A 21,109-nucleotide genomic window follows, 5' to 3' on the forward strand; every position below is an offset into this window, starting at 1 on the left:
CTCAAACATCTTGAAAAATAAATGAAAGTATTTGTACGCAGAGTTTTCAGTTGTCTGCATGATGAACTTCATATTTTAGCTTTCTTTTACTTTAAACAATATTCTAAAATGACGTCCATCAATCTGCTGTTTTCTGAGTTTGTCTCGTTTCTGTTCCAGAATACTGCGGTCTCTACGCAGTGGGCCCGTGTTCCCAACAGATGACGTGTACCTGAGCCACAAGGAGCAGTACGCCCACCTGTACAGGGTTATGGAGGACGTGGGCTTTAACCAGCAGGTAGGGTACGCTATACCATACAGAACAAATAGAACCATCTACCTGGACTGGCCTGCTATATTTGCGACTTTAGTTTCAAATAGGAAGACAGAATAAACACCCTTTATACCTCATGGTCAAGTTTTCGTCCATACCAAATTATTGTATGCTTTTAACCTGACCCTACAACCCGTGTTGCTTCTTACGATGAGGGCAGTCCTGATTTGCTCAGGTTGTGACAAAAGCCACGTTTTCCAACTGAAACAAATCCATTACAAGACGTCCATTTAAAACATAGGCTTCATTATGATGTGTTTTAATTTTTACCCTGTATGTTCAGTTGATACTCTGTGATATTTGTCAGTGTATCTCTCATCTTTCTTTGACATAGTAAGACAGCCATTTAACCACCTGAGCCACCATAGGCAACAAGTTCTCTGATGAATCACAAAATACCGATCTGCCTGTCTGTTGTAGGACATCAATATGATATATGCGCTGCTGGCTGCTGTGTTACACGTGGCTAATATAGACTTCATTCCCGAGGAAGATAACGAAGGGGTTTATATTATCAATGAGTATGAATTGGACATAGGTAAGGGCTAACGAGTTAAAGGTGACTATCTAATCACTAAATCTGAAAAATTGTTGTCCTAAATAATTCATTGTTTCTGGGGTCTTGATGTATTTACACGGTTAACAGCACCTATTGGTGTGGTTTTCCATGAAGGTCTCATGTGACAACTTGCCTTTCATGCGAGTGTGTCACATGTGGCCAGGTTCGTCAGTGATGTTCCAAAGCCCTTTACTTTGCTCATGACCAGGCACTCAGGTTTTTCCACTCATAAAAATGACCCGTATCACATATTTAAGTTGAGAAATTCTCGAATAGAACAATGTTAAGCAATCAATCCATCAATCAGGCTACTCAATTAATCGACATGCTAGCCTAGGTTTGTATATAATCATATTCTCAGGTTCTCAATTGGCAACTGTTACCATAGAACTGAATTCTTTATTTACTGTTGGGTTTAGATTTTCAGTTTTGAGAGAGAGAAGGTTGTGCATTTTCTCCTTTACACTTTTTTTTTCTTGACTGTGTGTACATGTATATGAATTGCATTGATTGTATATACAAAGCCCTCACACCATAATGTGGACATTGGTGTTCTCTTGAGTATGGCGTAAAACACCAATGAAATAAATAAATATGTAAATAAATATATACATGTATACCTGTGTGTACACTCTGTGTACAAATCTTACTTGTGTTTATGAATGTGATGAAAATGACAGTTTCCTTAGCAGTGCTTGGGTTGCTTTTCAGCCTCGAGTTTGCTGGGCTTAAATGTGGAGGATCTGATCAACGTGCTGATATCAAACACAGCTACAGTGAGAGGTAATTAAGGAACAAATGCTTGTCTAAAGAGTTACAATAACATATACAGTGTTCTAACATTTGATTATTTCACACTTTCACAAACAGCAAGGAGTACACAAATTAATTTGGAGCTGTCTGTCCGTTAGTTTGTCTGTTGGTTTGTCTGTCTGTTGGTTTGTCTGTCCGTTAGTTTGTCTGTCTGTTAGTTTGTCTGTCCGTTAGTTTGTCTGTTCAACTTTGATCTCCATGCAGATAATGTCTCTGCAACTATTGACTAATTTTGGTAAAACTAGGTTTGCAGTTTCATTTCTTGGTCTTTTACGTTTCTATTTAACCTGAACAGATTATTTTGGTTTGAATGCTGTACCTTTTGTTTTTGTTAATGTTCACTTTCAGGGGAAAGAATCATGAGCATGAAAAATCTCCACCAGGCAAATGATGGGCGTGATGCCCTGGCTAAGGCGGTCTACAGTCGCCTGTTCAGCTGGATCGTCAGGCAAATCAACCTCCTGTTGGAACCCTCAGAGGACAGGTAAAGTGGTGGATACAGCATTTCACCTTAAGTTTGCTACATTTTGCTTCACTCTTACTGATTGATCCACTATGGAGGACTACTACAGAGTAAACCTCCTGTTGGAACCCTCAGAGGACAGGTAAAACATTGGATACTGCATTTCACCTTAAGTTTGCTACGTTTTGCTTCACTCTTACTGATTGATCCACTATGGAGGACTACTTCAGAGTAAACCTCCTGTTGGAACCCTCAGAGGACAGGTAAAGTGGTGGATACTGCATTTCACCTTAAGTTTGCTACGTTTTGCTTCACTCTTACTGATTGATCCACTATGGAGGACTACTTCAGAGTAAACCTCCTGTTGGAACCCTCAGAGGACAGGTAAAACATTGGATACTGCATTTGCCCTTAAGTTTGCTACGTTTTGCTTCACTCTTACCGATTGATCCGCTATGGAGGACTACTTCAGAGTAAACCTCCTGTTGGAACCCTCAGAGGACAGGTAAAGTGGTGGATACAGCATTTCACCTTAAGTTTGCTACATTTTGCTTCACTCTTACTGATTGATCCACTATGGAGGACTACTACAGAGTAAACCTCCTGTTGGAACCCTCAGAGGACAGGTAAAACATTGGATACTGCATTTCACCTTAAGTTTGCTACGTTTTGCTTCACTCTTACTGATTGATCCACTATGGAGGACTACTACAGAGTAAACCTCCTGTTGGAACCCTCAGAGGACAGGTAAAGTGGTGGATACTGCATTTCACCTTAAGTTTGCTACGTTTTGCTTCACTCTTACTGATTGATCCACTATGGAGGACTACTTCAGAGTAAACCTCCTGTTGGAACCCTCAGAGGACAGGTAAAGTGGTGGATACTGCATTTCACCTTAAGTTTGCTACGTTTTGCTTCACTCTTACTGATTGATCCACTATGGAGGACTACTTCAGAGTAAACCTCCTGTTGGAACCCTCAGAGGACAGGTAAAGTGGTGGATACTGCATTTCACCTTAAGTTTGCTACGTTTTGCTTCACTCTTACTGATTGATCCACTATGGGGGACTACTTCAGAGTGTTTTGTGAACTTTGATTAGTGGCTTATCAGAAAATCATAGATGTAGGTGTTGGCCTGAGATGTATTATATCATGGCCATTATGTGCTTTTGACAGCTGATTTTTACATATACCAAACTTTAGGTGAAATAGGGTAATGATAATAACACAGTGTGGCTATAATAATAATAACGGTACAAATAATAATAATACAGTATGGTTATAATAATAATAACTATACAAATAATAATAATAATAATACAGTATGGTTATAATAATAATAACTATACAAATAATAATAATACAGTATGGTTATAATGATAATAACTATACAAATAATAATACACTATGGTTACAATAATAATAGCTATACAAATAATAATAATACAGTATGGTTATAATAATAATAGCTATACAAATAATAATAATAACTATAATAATCCAAAATTTTGTTAAAACGTCTCATCCCAATTTTTCTTCTGTAGGCCAGTGGTTGACAAGAGAGATCTTCGGCACATTGGAATCTTAGACATGGCTGGATTTGAAAACTTCCCCATCAACAGTTTCGAGCAGCTTTGTATCAACATCGCCAATGAACAGCTTCAGTTCTATTTCAACCAGCATGTGTTTTCATGGGAGTTTCAGTCGTACCTGAATGAAGGCATCAAGCACCCAAAGATAAAGTACAACAACAACAAGCCTCTGCTGGACCTGTTTTTGGAGGTACATGTACTGATTTGTGTTTTGTTGCAAAGGATATTGGTTAAGCTCCTTACATTTGACCAAATTGACCCTGAGTTCAAATCCAGCTGTTGCTGACTTAACATTGTCTTTTGTACACATGCATACCAAGCACAGATATTTCCCTGTCTATCCTATTAAATGATTACTAGATAAAAGAAATGTTCTTGAGCACAATGTTCAAACCAGTAACACAGACAAATTTGTACATCTAGGATTCTCTCTGATGGTTGCATTGAGACATTGTGGCAGGAGGTTTGTTTCGTTCTGTGCGTGCATTATTTTGTATTTTCAAATTCTCAAACCTACACAAAGGTAGATTTCCTTTTATTTTGTTGACGTTGTTGACGAGCAGGTTTTACATGTATTTCAGTGGTAAGGAGGACATGACACCCAGCCACCCAGGCACATGAGGTGTGAGTTTAACCCTGGCCTAGGACAGGGAATTTGTAGATTCCCAGCAATCATTGTTTATGATGGTGCGTGGTTACCATTGGTAACTTGCCAAATAAATGTGATTTAACTGAGAGACTCTCAAACCCTCGGTTTCCTCCAACCATAAAACTGATTGCTATTGAATACAAGTGAAAACGGTAAAACTACAATCATATATATATATATAAATGTTTACATGTATTTATGAACAGCGCCCCCTGGGATTGTTCAGCCTTCTAGATGAAGAGTGCAAGTTTCCAAAATCTACTGACAGCACGCTGGTGGACAAGCTCAACAAGAACCTGACCAAGAGTGCTTACTACAAAAAATCTAAACACAGAGATCTGGCCTTCACAATACAGCATTATGCAGGACAGGTAATGAGGAATTCTGGGATTGAATGCATGGGAATGACCTTAGAAAACCTTATCTTTTCTCAGCCAGTTAAGATGGATGTACCGTCCACTTACATATTAATTACTAATCATGATTTTGTCATCATTTTATCAATTTATTAGACACTTTTAATTACATATATGGTATCAGTAGTCCTCCTGCCTCACCCAATATGAAGGTGACTGACACCGTATATTTCTGTATCCTATCACTGAGTAATCATGTAACAAATTTATCCTGCAAAGACCCATCATTTCAGTGCAGAAGACAGCTTCAGCTACATGTTACCATTGTATTCACAATCCATGGAAGGGAGATAACCAACTCACCAGACATATTTGAGGTTGTCCGCAGGATTAGAGAATATATCTGCACCCCACGTGACCATTGTTGTCCAATGAAAAGCGGAGTGTTGTGTATGATGTGGGATAAATTCATATACATGTATATAAGACCTCTGATGGATACACATCAGGCTACATATATGTCCCTTCTAAAAAGTAGAAAATTTTGTATTGAACTATGGGCGACTGATAAATTAATGTAAAAGTGGCCATTAACAAGATTCCTTTTTATTGCCGGAAGATGAAAGACAGGCAGTCTACATGTAAATCTTATCAAAAGGGATTAAAAGATTCAGCAAGGAACATGTGTTCACCAGAGCAAGTTACAAATCAAGTTCAAGTAGAGAGCTGTTTCGTCTGTTCTCAACAAAATTGTGTCCAATTTATTCTGTTCTATTGATGGCTCAAGTCAAGTGGGGGCATGTATTTCAATAGCTATACATAGAGAATGTTTGCTACTGAAGGATTGTAGGAAGATGGTCAGTATAATCTGTGTGTTTGTCATCCATTTTAGGTTCGCTACGAAGCTGCAGGTTTCCTGGAGAAGAATCGCGATACGTTAAGTTTGAACCTGATAGATATTCTACAGCGTAGTGCCAGCTGGATCGTACATGACCTGTTTACTGCCAGGCTCAGTGATACAGGCACTTTAGATGTCAGGTAGGCACTACTTTGTTTTTACTTTTTGAAATTGTCGAAATAATTTCTTGGTCAATGTGACGAAAATAATCTCAATTTCAGATCCACACATTGAAGAGTTTGTGGTACAAATAGTATATTGTCTGAATATACGTATAGAAAAAAAAAAGTCAAATTTGGAATATTTCCTGTAAAGCCCTTGGAATTTAAATGGGGCTTTCTCAGTCTCTTCTTTATGAAAAAAAATTTACATTACATGTACATGTAGCTTCTGTGTTTAATGAGAATGTCTTTCAAACTAAGTATGGGATATACATAAAATATATTTCACTTTTCATTTATTATAAATATCCATTGAGTACTTTTCAAGTGAAGCATTGGTCATTTTGATTTTAGAGCGTTTGCTCGTGGGAGAAGCAAAGACGCCATCTTGGAATGCAAACCACCGGACATGGCTAAATACGCAGACCAGAGTTTGTCGCGGAAAGCCAGTAAAAAACTCAAACAAAAGTAAAAATACCCACATAAAAGTTACTTCTTCCACCTCATGGAAAAGTCTCAGATACCTCGTCCAAAAGCTCGTCCAAAACCTTTATAAAAGTCATTCAGAAATGTCGTGTTACATCTGTATGAATGATTATGGCTGATCACTATTTCAGTGAATTGCAAATTGTTTTTTTTTGTCTGTGAATGTGTTGTTACCATTTTACGTGAAGTTGAACGTTATTTAGCAGGCCAAATTTTAGTTGTTATTGTTTTATTTGTGAGTAGATTCCATTACTGGTAAAGTCATTTTTGTCTATCTTAAAATATGTATAGAAATATAAATTAAATGTTATATGCTAACCTGAAATAACTTTAAGGATATCTTTCAAATGAGAATTTTATAATGGTTTGAGGAGGCTATATGTGAATTGATGCCAAAAAGAGGGTTCAAAACCAAGGGGAGATCTCCACCCTTTTCAAACAAGCATGTAATTATGATATATGTTAGTACGTAAGAGATAAAAGATTTTGTAAAAAATTTGAAACAGTTAAAAATCGGAAAAATTTTGTTTATATTATCTGAGACTTGACCAGAGGTGTCATAATTATCTCCCCTGTCACTCCACTCTCCTGGCTTGGGGCTCTGTTATATACTCACCCACTATAACCTGACTGTATTCACATCTCTTCCTGCTGCTTGTTCAGTATCGTAGGTAGCCTTAATAATTATAATATTAATGATAATAATAATATTAATAATTGAGCAGAAATGAGTCCATATACGTATATTTATATATTTAGATTGGTGACCATCGGTAAGAGAAGTTACTGTCTCATATGTGCACCCCACCTTATTAGATGAAAACCTTTCTGTTTTTTTTATTTATTTATTTGATTGGTGTTTTACGCCGTACGTAAGAAAATTTCACATATACGACGGCCAGCATTATGGTAGGAGGAAACTGGGGAGAACCAGGGGAAACCCACGACCATCCACAGGTTGCTGGGAGATCTGTGTTTTTTGTATTTGAGAAGAAGAATATTTCAAGTCAACTTGCCATGTTTGGTGGCGCTGATTTTGATGTAAGAGCATATCCTAGCCTTCCAGAGAACCGAGAACTAAGATGCATCTGTTCTATGCATCTGAAAATTCTAAACCAGCATGGAAATGCTTATGATAATGTCTAAATGAAGAGGATGTCTAAACATCAGTGACAATCTTAAAATTAAAATTAAGGAAGGCTTGTCAGCAAATGAAGATGACAGCCAATCTCAGGAGTGGCAATCTCGAGACAAAATTACATCAAGCAGAAATCACAAAGTCCATAGGAAAATAACGTATTAAAATATGAATGAAAATATCTAAATGAAGGTGACATCCAATATTAATGACAATCTATTGTTGAAGCGACATCATCAAAACATGAAGGACATTGGCCAAATGGTGGTAATGTCATCAAACATTCAGCACAGCTCATATGTTAGCCGTCTTCCTCCTCAGCCATACGTGGGAAGGTCTGGCAGCAACCTGTGTATAATCGTGGATTTCCCCAGGGTCCTGCCGAGTTTCCTCCCACCACAATGTGGAAGACTGTTGTCTAGATGAAATATATGCATTATTGAGTATGGCATAAAACACCAGATAAAAATAAATAAATAAACGAATGAAATGAATTATCGCTGCTTAATGCTTTGCATGTGAAGTTGCATGTACCTGCTGTATAATGATGCTTACCAGAGACTCTCACATGAACAGTCACAGAATTAAAGTGCAATTGAACTAATCTGAAAAGTTCATGTCGCTCGTACCATACGGTAAATCTCAATCAAACAATACTAACCAGACAGTCAGCTGAAGCCTAAACTAACCTGTTTCAATACTAGGTTTTGTCGGCTACTACGTCAGTATCTTCCATTTTTTTGATTAATCATACAAGGTATGAGGGGGTTAGCATGCCAGTGTGGCGCAGTGACCCAGGAGCCTCCGTGGCCGAGGGGGTTAGCATGCCAGTGCAGCACAGTGACCCAGGAGCCTCTCACCAATGCAATCACTGCATGTTCAATTCCAGCTGGCTTCCTCTCCGGCCGTACATTGGAAGGCCTATCAGCAACCTGAGGGTGGTCCTGGGTTTCCCTCTGGGCTCTGTCTGGTTTCCACTCACCAGTTTCCTAAGTACAAGCCTATTGGGTCAGTCGTGGAAGCAAGAATGTTTTCTGACTCAAACAGATAATCACATTGTAGTGAAAATCATGTACATCATTGGTCATGATTTTGGAAGTTTGGAAGCTCTCTGTATTGAAGTGCTAAATGATATAGTTATAAACCTCTTAACATTTTTATACCTCTGCGGTTCCTTGCTGGCCAAGTGGCAGAGTGTGTTCTCATCTGAGTCCACTGTCCAGTTTCTGACCAGCAAATCGTTCATGTACTCAATTGCATAGTTAACCTTTAACAGTGACCATGACTCTGCCATTCCTCTCTGACCAGGTGGTCTAAAGTGTTCTTATTTGAGACCACCAGTTTCTGACCATTGAGATTTTCAAAGCAATCTCTTCAGTTGCTCAAGTACAGAGTTATTTGGGCTTGAAGAATGGTTTTTTTTTTTTTTTTTTTCGTCTGAATTTAGGAAACAAAAAAAACTTTCCATCTTGTATTTAACTGGGTATTAAGAGGGTGGATTAATTCTGGTAGGGCCAGGTATGTCCATGTGTGGACTGTCCACATGTTTTTTCCCTCGTGTGGGCTGTCCACATGTGGGCTACCCATGTGTGGACTGTCCACGTGTGGGCTACCCGCATGTGGACTGTCTGCGTGTGGGCTGTCCACGTGTGGGCTACCCGTGTGTGGACTGTCCACGTGTAGGCTACCCATGTGTGGACTGTCCACGTGTGGGCTACCCGCATGTGGACTGTCTGCATGTGGGCTGTGTGGACTGTCCACGTGTTGGCTACCCGCATGTGGACTGTCTGCATGTGAGCTGTGTGCGCTGTCCGCATGTGGGCTTTCCGCGTGTTCGAGAATACCTGTACAGTACATAAATAAATATAAACAAATACATAAGTATATATACGTGGAGATTTTGTGGTCTCTCACCTAATTTGCTTTTGTCTTATTTATCAGCTGATTTTTTATAGTGAGGGTATTAAATGAATATTTATAGAAGAGTAACACAATCTGGTCAAGTACACTTACTCGTTCTGATCATTTCAAACTGTCTATGGTTGAAACAAGTAAGATGAACCTCTTTTAAATGTCTTTGAGCTGTTACTAGCTGTATGCGTTAAGGTTTATTAACGTTTTCCATATTTTCTCATACCTTAAGGAATCACCTTCAATCAAATCGATCTTTATCAAACTGTATGAGTAGAAATATGAGAGATAAATCTTTGTTGTGTAATGAGAAAATGTTGCACAGTTTGTATTTGGTGTTATCCAGGATGAAGCAGTCTAAGGGATTCCTGGACTCCCCACCCCCGGGGCAAGCCACAGCAAGCCTTCACTTCAGGGTAAGGACCCTTATGTACATGTACATGCACAGAGTCTGATACAACAACGACAAAACTTTTCATGAAATACCCACAATAAACCACTCACCTTTGGCAGGTAAATCCCCACGATAAACCACTCACCTTTGGCAAGTAAATCCCCATGATAAACCACTCACCTTTAGCGGGTAAATATCCACAATAAACCACTCACCTTTGGCGGGTAAATATCCACAATAAACCACTCACCTTTGGCGGGTAAATATCCACAATAAACCACTCACCTTTAGCAGGTAAATCCCACCGATAAACCACTCACCTTTGGCAAGTAAATCCCCATGATAAACCACTCACCTTTGGCGGGTAAATATCCACAATAAACCACTCACCTTTGGCAGGTAAATCCCCACAATAAACCACTCACCTTTGGCAGGTAAATCCCCACGATAAACCACTCACCTTTGGCAAGTAAATCCCCATGATAAACCACTCACCTTTGGCGGGTAAATATCCACGATAAACCACTCACCTTTAGCAGGTAAATCCCCACGATAAACCACTCACCTTTGGCAGGTAAATAATTAATAAACGGTTAAATGAATGATGTAATGGTACGTAAGTAAGTATAATGGTGAAAGTCAGCTGTTAGACAAGATACAGATCAGTCACACAAGCATTGTTCGTTGCATAATGGAAATTCTCACTGAGGCTTTACAAATGATTACAAAGGACGATCTACAAATGCCCTACTTGAGGTTGGGATGGAACCACATCCTGTGTGACTCGTCAGTGTTAATGTGGGATTAATAGTGTTGTTTGACGAAAAAGATCAAATGAAAAATATATCACATTCTTATGTATTTGTGAGGTACACGAATGTCAATTTAATTCTGTTGTTTTGTCATTCAGAATTCCTTGACAGACCTCACAGAGAAGCTGCTACAGGCAGATCCACAGTTTATCAGGTAATCATCTCTGAGGGTAAAACTGTACACCTAGAACAAAGGGGAATAACCTCTATTGCAAAGGGGGATAACCCAAAAGCGCCACTCAAAATGAAGAGGTACAAGCAAAACATATAGTTTGACTTTTTTCTTGTGTGTGTTCAGTTGATTGTCTTGGATGACAAGGGACAAGGCTTTGAAGGAAAAGAAAATTTAAAAAAATGACACTATAGGCTGAAAAGAGCCCATTTTTTTCTATCTGGTAGGGTCTGCTGCATAATTTTGCGATTTTTTCTCGCCATACACATAAAGACTGAAAACGGCTAAGCAGGCATTAATCGCTGGGGGTGTGTTGCCTCTCAGCCAGAGAGAGAGTTGTTAAACTTGGAACCTACGTCCAAGATTCTGGTTTCCTTATCGTCAAGCAGAAAAAGAACTGTACTGTTCACTACCTTCTGGGAAGAAGAGTTCTACTGGAATTTGTACGAACTGCACTTTGGCAGTTTCTGAGGCGCACTGTGGTACATGCAAGAGTGTTTCCCTTGGGTTCTGCCCGGTTTCCTCTCAGCATTATGCTGGCTGCTGGCGCACACTGGTACATGCAAGAGTGTTTCCCTTGGGTTCTGCCCGGTTTCCTCTCAACATTATGCTGGCCGCTGGTGCACACTGGTGCATGTAAGAGTGTTTTCCCTGGGTTCTGCCCGGTTTCCTCCCAACATTATGTGGGCCGCTGGCACACACTGGTACATGTAAGAGTGTTTCCCCTTGGTTCTGCCCGGTTTCCTCCCAACATTATGCGGGCCGCTGGCACACACTGGCACAGGTAAGAGTGTTTCCCCTTGGTTCTGCCCGGTTTACTTCCAACATTATGCTGGCCGATGGCGCACACTGGTACATGTAAGAGTGTTTCCCCTTGGTTCTGCCCGGTTTCCTCCCAACATTATGCTGGCCGCTGGTACACACTGGTACAGGTTAGAGTGTTTCCCCTGGGTTCTGCCCTGTTTACTTCCAACATTATGCTGGCTGCTGGCGCACACTGGTGCATGTAAGAGTGTTTCCCCTTGGTTCTGTCCGGTTTCCTCCCAACATTATGCTGGCTGCTGGCGCACACTGGTACCTGCAAGAGTGTTTCCCCTGGGTTCTGCCCGGTTTCCTCTCAACATTATGCTGGCCGCTGGCGCACACTGGTGCATGTAAGAGTGTTTTCCCTTGTTTCTGCCTGGTTTCCTCCCAACATTATACGGGCCGCTGGTACACACTGGTACAGGTAAGAGTGTTTCCCCTGGGTTCTACCCTGCTTACTTCCAACATCATGCTGGCTGCTGGCTTACACTGGTACATGTAAAAGTTTATTATTCTGGAGTACAGCGTAAAACACCAATCAAATGAATAAAAGACAATTATACATGTAAATATTATATAGTGGAATGAGAAATAATTTATCTTAGTTCCGCAGTTTTGTGTCACCACTTCGTTGTTTTATTGGTCAACCTCTTCATGTGTGAACCCAAACATAAATCTGCCATCCTGTCAGACAGTCTCTTGTGCCTTTGCCAGGTGTATCAAACCAAACGCTGACAAAGCGGCTAGACTGTTTGTCCCTGAGCTCGTTATGGATCAGCTTAGATACACAGGTGTGTTAGAGACAACACGGATCAGGAGGAAGGGCTATCCCACACGGCTCCCCTTCCAAACCTTCCTGGACAGGTAGGTTAATGTTTGTCCTTTAGCTCGTTATGGATCAGCTTAGATACACAGGTGTGTTAGAGACGACACGGATCAGGAGGAAGGGCTATCCCACACGGCTTCCCTTCCAAACCTTCCTGGACAGGTAGGTTAATGTTTGTCCCTGAGCTCGTTATGGATCAGCTTAGATACACAGGTGTGTTAGAGACAACACGGATCAGGAGGAAGGGCTATCCCACACGGCTCCCCTTCCAAACCTTCCTGGACAGGTAGGTTAATGTTTGTCCCTGAGCTCGTTATGGATCAGCTTAGATACACAGGTGTGTTAGAGACAACACGGATCAGGAGGAAGGGCTATCCCACACGGCTTCCCTTCCAAACCTTCCTGGACAGGTAGGTTAATGTTTGTCCCTGAGCTCGTTATGGATCAGCTTAGATACACAGGTGTGTTAGAGACAACACGGATCAGGAGGAAGGGCTATCCCACACGGCTTCCCTTCCAAACCTTCCTGGACAGGTAGGTTAATGTTTGTCCCTTAGCTCGTTATGGATCAGCTTAGATACACAGGTGTGTTAGAGACAACACGGATCAGGAGGAAGGGCTATCCCACACGGCTCCCCTTCCAAACCTTCCTGGACAGGTAGGTTAATGTTTGTCCCTGAGCTCGTTATGGATTAGCGTAGATACACAGGTGTGTTAGAGACAACACGGATCAGGAGGAAGGGCTATCCCACACGGCTCCCCTTCCAAACCTTCCTGGACAGGTAGGTTAATGTTTGTCCCTGAGCTCGTTATGGATCAGCTTAGATACACAGGTGTGTTAGAGATGACATGGATCAGGAGGAAGGGCTATCCCACACGGCTCCCCTCTCAAACCTTCCTGGACAGGTAGGTTAGTGAGCAGCACACAGTGCTGCTGAGTTTAAACTCCTGATTTTGGCGTTTTGTCTGATCAAAAGGTTACACTTGGCTCTGTCAAGATTTCTTTAAAGATGCTATAACAAAGATTTGTGGCAAAAATTCATATAAGGTTATGAAATCAAATTTTCTGTAATTACCAAGAGTAGCAGAAATTGTTGCCTACAGTGTGCCTGTAAATATAACACTCGTACCTGTACTATTTATAGTCGTAAAATGATTAAAACTTATAGTGTCACTAAGTTATAGTGTTACCCGCTTTTTAAATTTTTTGGAACTTTATTATTAATTTCGTAAATTTGGCCTCCTTCCACTATTTTCCTCAGTTTGATTCTTCCAATGTACGCCTACTGTACGTGGACTTTTCAATACGAGGTGTTGATAATGCCCATAGCCAGTAAGCTATTGTCATTTCTGGTCTGAAAATTTTACCATTGATACATTCAAACTGTGTGAATGCTGTTTGTGCATGTAGGTACAAGATCATAGCCTTCCCGGTACTGAGTAGCCTGAAGGGGACAGCTGAGGAATGTGCGGCAGTTCTCAGGAAAACTGGCCTACAAGACTGGCAGATTGGCAAGACAAAGGTGAGAGTAGTTATCATGGCAACCAGCAAATTTTAACCTGCGGAATAGTGTTGGCTTCTTTGAAGAAATCTTCATCGATTTGCCTGTAACATTTCCAACTAACCTATTACAGTGTTAAAACTACTGGTCCACACATGAGAGCACTTCAGCACTATAACCGAGCAGAGAGTTGATGTTCAAAGTGTCATGCCAGTAACTCACCACTAGTACACTTGTAGGGAGCCTGTAGCATGCCATTCTGATTCCTCTTGCCTGCAGCTTCTGAGGGTGTAGAGTTAAACTCAAAGCAAGCAAAGAAGGAACCAAACAAATGATCTACTTACTTTCCCAGTTTTGTTTTTATGAGAATCCGATACACGTAAAAATGTCCATTACACTCTTGGTCTGTAAAACGCTACAAATGTGTTAATGTCCCTCACAGGTGTTCTTGAAATACTGGCATGTGGAGACGTTAAATCTGACTGTGCAGCGCTGCCTGGAAAGCGTGCGCACACTTCAGAAATCCGTACGCGCTTTCATCGCTAGGAAGAGGTACAAGCAGTTGCAAGCTCGAGTGATGGCACAGACGAAGCAAACCGAACTGTTCTGCGTGATGGTACAACAACAACTGGAGCAGATCACAACGATGGTAGAACAGCAACAAGAATATGATGCCAAACGGCATGTTCGCAAGGTGAGGTTTGCGAAAATTAAAGAAATCAATTTTTCCTTGGAGTGCACTTTGTAGACATTGTCTGTGATATATGTGTAGAGCTGTTGAGCTAAGAATGAATTTCTCACTTTGAACATGAGGTGTGGTTGCCTGCTGAAATATTACCTCCCATTCACCTGGATCAACCCTCAAACCTTGTGTCTGAATGTGCAAAACACACTGAAAACTAAGAAGAAATGTAAGTAAACAAAAACAATAATAATAATAATATGGAAAATGACACAAAAACTTGCCCCAAAAAGTGCATATTTGGAGGCAGATAAATGTCAAAAGTATTACTGTTGGTGACAAAACATTTTTCCCAAATCATGGTATTTAACTCTTCAAGCCAAACAGACCTAAAAACTCCTTTCTGAGATCAATAGAATTCTGAGGAAGGAAGTGAAGAGTTTATTTATTATAGTTCTCAGGGGATTTAATATTGAACAGTAAATTACATACACTCTGCATGTAGATGATTTCTGTTTTTTTTTGTTTTTCAGCGTGCGGAACGGTACCCAAGAAATGGACAACCTATTAGGTTGCCTGGTTTGACCTCTGAACTGATTGACAACAATGGTTACCATGGATACGACAGAAGCAGGTAATGTTACTTTATGTTTTTGTTGTTAATGGACACCAGCATCAGCGTAATTTAATGCACAGTCCCTAGCTGTGAAGGCTCATGGGTTGAGATTGTCCATGTGACTTCACAGGGTTTTCCCATTCACATTTATGTGAACACATGGACATGGACCCATCAGGTCTCGTAATTTGGACAAAGCAGCCAGATCTTTCATGTATGAAGTTTTTGTGTATGTACTTGCCATGCTTGAAGTGTTAGTTAGTGAACTGTCAATGTGAACTATCCTCATGTGACCTATCGACGTGTAACCTATTTGCGTGAGGACTATCCACTTGTTAACTATCCATGTGAAATATCCACACGTGAACTGGTCATGTGTGAAATTGCCATATGTTAACTATCCACATTTGAATAATCCATATGTGAACTATCCACATTTGAATAATCCATGTGTGAACTATCCACATTTGAATAATTCACGTGTGAACTATCCACATTTGAATAATCCACATGTGAACTATCCACATTTGAATAATTCACGTGTGAACTATCCACATTTGAATAATCCGCGTGTGAACTATCCACATTTGAATAATCCACGTGTGAACTATCCGCATTTGAATAATCCATATGTGAACTATCCACATTTGAATAATTCACATGTGAACTATCCACATTTGAATAATTCACATGTGAACTATCCACATTTGAATAATTCACATGTGAACTATCCACATTTGAATAATCCACGTGTGAACTATCCACATTTGAATAATCCACATGTGAACTATCCACATTTGAATAATCCACATGTGAACTATCCACATTTGAATAATCCACATGTGAACTATCCACATTTGAATAATCCACGTGTGAACTATCCACATTTGAATAGTCCACGTGTGAACTATCCACATTTGAATAATCCATGGTGAACTATCCACATTTGAATGATCCACATGTGAACTATCCACATTTGAATAATCCACATGTGAACTATCCACATTTGAATAATCCACGTGTGAACTATCCACATTTGAATAATCCATGTGTGAACTATCCACATTTGAATAATCCATATGTGAACTACCCACATTTGAATAATCCAGGTGTGAACTATCCACATTTGAATAATCCAGGTGTGAACTATCCACATTTGAATAATCCAGGTGTGAACTATCCACATTTGAATAATCGGCGCATGAACTTGCCATTCATTACCTTTTCAGGTGAACTGTCTAAACATATAAGTTATCTATTCATATGTGAACTGGCCATAGCTGAACTGGCCTTAGCTGAACTGGCCATAGCTGGACTGGCCATAGGATTGCTCGGATGTGTAAGATATGTGAGATATAATTAAGATAAAGTATCTGGAGGAGGCCATGCCACATGTACATCATCTCAGAAACTTGCATCAGAAACCAGGGCCCTCCCTTTGTGGTGGACCTCTGAGTGATTAGCATTCAGTCTCAAACTGGCGTGAGGAACCTCCCTATGTGAGTGGTTAGCATTCAGTCTCAAACTGACATAGGGAACCTCCCTACCTGAGTGGTTTACATTCAGTCTCAAACTGGCATCAGGAACCTCCCTATGTGAGTGGTTAGCATTTAGTCTCAAAACTGGCATCAGGGACCTCCCTATCTGAGTGGTTTACATTAAGTCTCAAACTGGCATCAGGAACCTCCCTATGTGAGTGGTTAGCATTTAGTCTCAAAACTGGCATCAGGAACCTCCCTATCTGAGTGGTTTACATTCAGTCTCAAACTGACATCAGGAACCTCCCTATGTGAGTGGTTAGCATTTAGTCTCAAAACTGGCATCAGGGACCTCCCTATCTGAGTGGTTAGCATTAAGTCTCAAAACTGGCATCACGGACCTCCCTATCTGAGTGGTTTACATTCAGTCTCAAACTGACATCAGGAACCTCCCTATTTGAGTGGTTAGCATTCATTCTCAAACTGGCATCAGGAACCTCCCTATTTGAGTGGTTTACATTCAGTCTCAAACTGACATAGGGAACCTCCCTATCTGAGTGGTTTACATTAAGTCTCAAACTGGCATCAGGGACCTCCCTATCTGAGTGGTTTACATTCAGTCTCAAACTGGCATCAGGAACCTCCCTATTTGAGTGGTTAGCATTCATTCTCAAACTGGCATCAGGAACCTCCCTATTTGAGTGGTTTACATTCAGTCTCAAACTGGCATCAGGAACCTCCCTATGTGAGTGATTTACATTCAGTCTCAAACTGACATAGGGAACCTCCCTGTCTGAGTGGTTTACATTCATTCTCAAGCTGGCATCAGGGACCTCCCTATCTGAGTGGTTTACATTCAGTCTCAAACTGACATCAGGAACCTCCCTATGTGAGTGGTTAGCATTAAGTCTCAAAACTGGCATCAGGGACCTCCCTATCTGAGTGGTTTACATTCAGTCTCAAACTGACATCAGGAACCTCCCTATGTGAGTGGTTAGCATTAAGTCTCAAAACTGGCATCAGGGACCTCCCTATCTGAGTGGTTTACATTCAGTCTCAAACTGGCATCAGGGACCTCCATATTTGAGTGGTTAGCATTCAGTCTCAAACTGACATAGGGAACCTCCCTGTCTGAGTGGTTTACATTAAGTCTCAAACTGGCATCAGGGACCTCCCTATCTGAGTGGTTTACATTCAGTCTCAAACTGGCATCAGGAACCTCCCTATTTGAGTGGTTAGCATTCATTCTCAAACTGGCATCAGGAACCTCCCTATGCGAGTGATTTACATTCAGTCTCAAACTGACATAGGGAACCTCCCTGTCTGAGTGGTAAGCATTCATTCTCAAGCTGGCATCAGGGACCTCCCTATCTGAGTGGTTTACATTCAGTCTCAAACTGACATAGGGAACCTCCCTATGTGAGTGGTTTACATTAAGTCTCAAAACTGGCATCAGGGACCTCCCTATCTGAGTGGTTTACATTCAGTCTCAAACTGACATCAGGAACCTCCCTATGTGAGTGGTTAGCATTAAGTCTCAAAACTGGCATCAGGGACCTCCCTATGTGAGTGGTTAGCATTCATTCTCAAACTGGCATCAGGGACCTCCCTATCTGAGTGGTTTACATTCATTCTCAAACTGGCATCAGGAACCTCCCTATGTGAGTGGTTAGCATTCATTCTCAAACTGGCATCAGGAACCTCCCTATGTGAGTGATTTACATTCAGTCTCAAACTGACATAGGGAACCTCCCTGTCTGAGTGGTAAGCATTCAATCTCAAACTGGCATCAGGAACCTCCCTATCTGAGTGGTTTACATTCAGTCTCAAACTGGCATCAGGAACCTCCCTATGTGAGTGGTAGCATTAAGTCTCAAACTGGCATCAGGAACCTCCCTCTCTGAGTGGTTTACATTCAGTCTCAAGCTGACATCAGGGACCTCCCTATCTGAGTGGTTTACATTCAGTCTCCAACTGGCATCAGGAACCTCCCTATGTGAGTGGTTAGCATTAAGTCTCAAAACTGGCATCAGGGACCTCCCTATGTGAGTGGTTTACATTAAGTCTCAAACTGACATAGGGAACCTCCCTGTCTGAGTGGTAAGCATTCATTCTCAAGCTGGCATCAGGGACCTCCCTATCTGAGTGGTTTACATTCAGTCTCAAACTGGCATCAGGAACCTCCCTATGTGAGTGATTTACATTCAGTCTCAAACTGACATAGGGAACCTCCCTGTCTGAGTGGTAAGCATTCATTCTCAAGCTGGCATCAGGGACCTCCCTATCTGAGTGGTTTACATTCAGTCTCAAACTGACATAGGGAACCTCCCTGTCTGAGTGGTAAGCATTCATTCTCAAACTGGCATCAGGAACCTCCCTATCTGAGTGGTTTACATTCAGTCTCCAACTGGCATCAGGAACCTCCCTATGTGAGTGGTTAGCATTAAGTCTCAAACTGGCATCAGGAACCTCCCTCTCTGAGTGGTTTACATTCAGTCTCAAACTGACATAGGGAACCTCCCTGTCTGAGTGGTAAGCATTCATTCTCAAACTGGCATCAGGAACCTCCCTATCTGAGTGGTTTACATTCAGTCTCAAACTGGCATCAGGAACCTCCCTATGTGAGTGGTTAGCATTAAGTCTCAAACTGGCATCAGGAACCTCCCTCTCTGAGTGGTTTACATTCAGTCTCAAACTGGCATCAGGGACCTCCCTATGTGAGTGGTTAGCATTCATTCTCAAACTGGCATCAGGAACCTCCCTTTTTGAGTGGTTTACATTCAGTCTCAAACTGACATAGGGAACCTCCCTATTTGAGTGGTTAGCATTCATTCTCAAACTGGCATCAGGAACCTCCCTATCTGAGTGGTTTACATTCAGTCTCAAACTGACATCAGGAACCTCCCTATGTGAGTGGTTAGCATTTAGTCTCAAAACTGGCATCAGGGACCTCCCTATCTGAGTGGTTAGCATTAAGTCTCAAAACTGGCATCAGGGACCTCCCTATCTGAGTGGTTTACATTCAGTCTCAAACTGACATCAGGAACCTCCCTATTTGAGTGGTTAGCATTCATTCTCAAACTGGCATCAGGAACCTCCCTATTTGAGTGGTTTACATTCAGTCTCAAACTGACATAGGGAACCTCCCTGTCTGAGTGGTTTACATTAAGTCTCAAACTGGCATCAGGGACCTCCCTATCTGAGTGGTTTACATTCAGTCTCAAACTGGCATCAGGAACCTCCCTATTTGAGTGGTTAGCATTCATTCTCAAACTGGCATCAGGAACCTCCCTATTTGAGTGGTTTACATTCAGTCTCAAACTGGCATCAGGAACCTCCCTATGTGAGTGATTTACATTCAGTCTCAAACTGACATAGGGAACCTCCCTGTCTGAGTGGTTTACATTCATTCTCAAGCTGGCATCAGGGACCTCCCTATGTGAGTGGTTAGCATTAAGTCTCAAAACTGGCATCAGGGACCTCCCTATCTGAGTGGTTTACATTCAGTCTCAAACTGACATCAGGAACCTCCCTATGTGAGTGGTTAGCATTAAGTCTCAAAACTGGCATCAGGGACCTCCCTATGTGAGTGATTTACATTCAGTCTCAAACTGGCATCAGGGACCTCCATATTTGAGTGGTTAGCATTCAGTCTCAAACTGACATAGGGAACCTCCCTGTCTGAGTGGTTTACATTAAGTCTCAAACTGGCATCAGGGACCTCCCTATCTGAGTGGTTTACATTCAGTCTCAAACTGGCATCAGGAACCTCCCTATTTGAGTGGTTAGCATTCATTCTCAAACTGGCATCAGGAACCTCCCTATGCGAGTGATTTACATTCAGTCTCAAACTGACATAGGGAACCTCCCTGTCTGAGTGGTAAGCATTCATTCTCAAGCTGGCATCAGGGACCTCCCTATCTGAGTGGTTTACATTCAGTCTCAAACTGACATCAGGAACCTCCCTATGTGAGTGGTTTACATTAAGTCTCAAAACTGGCATCAGGGACCTCCCTATCTGAGTGGTTTACATTCAGTCTCAAACTGACATCAGGAACCTCCCTATGTGAGTGGTTAGCATTAAGTCTCAAAACTGGCATCAGGGACCTCCCTATGTGAGTGGTTAGCATTCATTCTCAAACTGGCATCAGGGACCTCCCTATCTGAGTGGTTTACATTCAGTCTCAAACTGGCATCAGGAACCTCCCTATGTGAGTGGTTAGCATTCATTCTCAAACTGGCATCAGGAACCTCCCTATGTGAGTGATTTACATTCAGTCTCAAACTGACATAGGGAACCTCCCTGTCTGAGTGGTAAGCATTCAATCTCAAACTGGCATCAGGAACCTCCCTATCTGAGTGGTTTACATTCAGTCTCAAACTGGCATCAGGAACCTCCCTATGTGAGTGGTAGCATTAAGTCTCAAACTGGCATCAGGAACCTCCCTCTCTGAGTGGTTTACATTCAGTCTCAAGCTGGCATC

At 41.4% G+C, this 21,109-nt stretch overlaps 1 protein-coding gene across 1 annotated transcript in view; it reads left to right on the top strand.

Moving 5' to 3' along the window:
* Nucleotides 1-21,109, top strand: part of LOC135463506 (myosin-IIIa-like) — a 67,079-nt gene that overhangs the window by 29,473 nt on the left and 16,497 nt on the right. The window contains exons 8-22 of the mRNA XM_064740765.1: nucleotides 160-277; nucleotides 734-851; nucleotides 1,584-1,655; nucleotides 2,034-2,169; nucleotides 3,693-3,930; nucleotides 4,596-4,760; nucleotides 5,638-5,783; nucleotides 6,159-6,272; nucleotides 9,686-9,755; nucleotides 10,644-10,699; nucleotides 12,236-12,385; nucleotides 13,134-13,253; nucleotides 13,759-13,870; nucleotides 14,292-14,543; nucleotides 15,065-15,165. Coding sequence (XP_064596835.1) covers nucleotides 160-277; nucleotides 734-851; nucleotides 1,584-1,655; nucleotides 2,034-2,169; nucleotides 3,693-3,930; nucleotides 4,596-4,760; nucleotides 5,638-5,783; nucleotides 6,159-6,272; nucleotides 9,686-9,755; nucleotides 10,644-10,699; nucleotides 12,236-12,385; nucleotides 13,134-13,253; nucleotides 13,759-13,870; nucleotides 14,292-14,543; nucleotides 15,065-15,165 — 1,968 coding nt within the window. The remainder of the gene's footprint in view (nucleotides 1-159; nucleotides 278-733; nucleotides 852-1,583; nucleotides 1,656-2,033; nucleotides 2,170-3,692; nucleotides 3,931-4,595; nucleotides 4,761-5,637; nucleotides 5,784-6,158; nucleotides 6,273-9,685; nucleotides 9,756-10,643; nucleotides 10,700-12,235; nucleotides 12,386-13,133; nucleotides 13,254-13,758; nucleotides 13,871-14,291; nucleotides 14,544-15,064; nucleotides 15,166-21,109) is intronic.

Source organism: Liolophura sinensis, chromosome 3 (genome assembly GCF_032854445.1).
Source record: "Liolophura sinensis isolate JHLJ2023 chromosome 3, CUHK_Ljap_v2, whole genome shotgun sequence".
NCBI classification, from domain to species: Eukaryota; Metazoa; Mollusca; class Polyplacophora; order Chitonida; family Chitonidae; genus Liolophura; species Liolophura sinensis.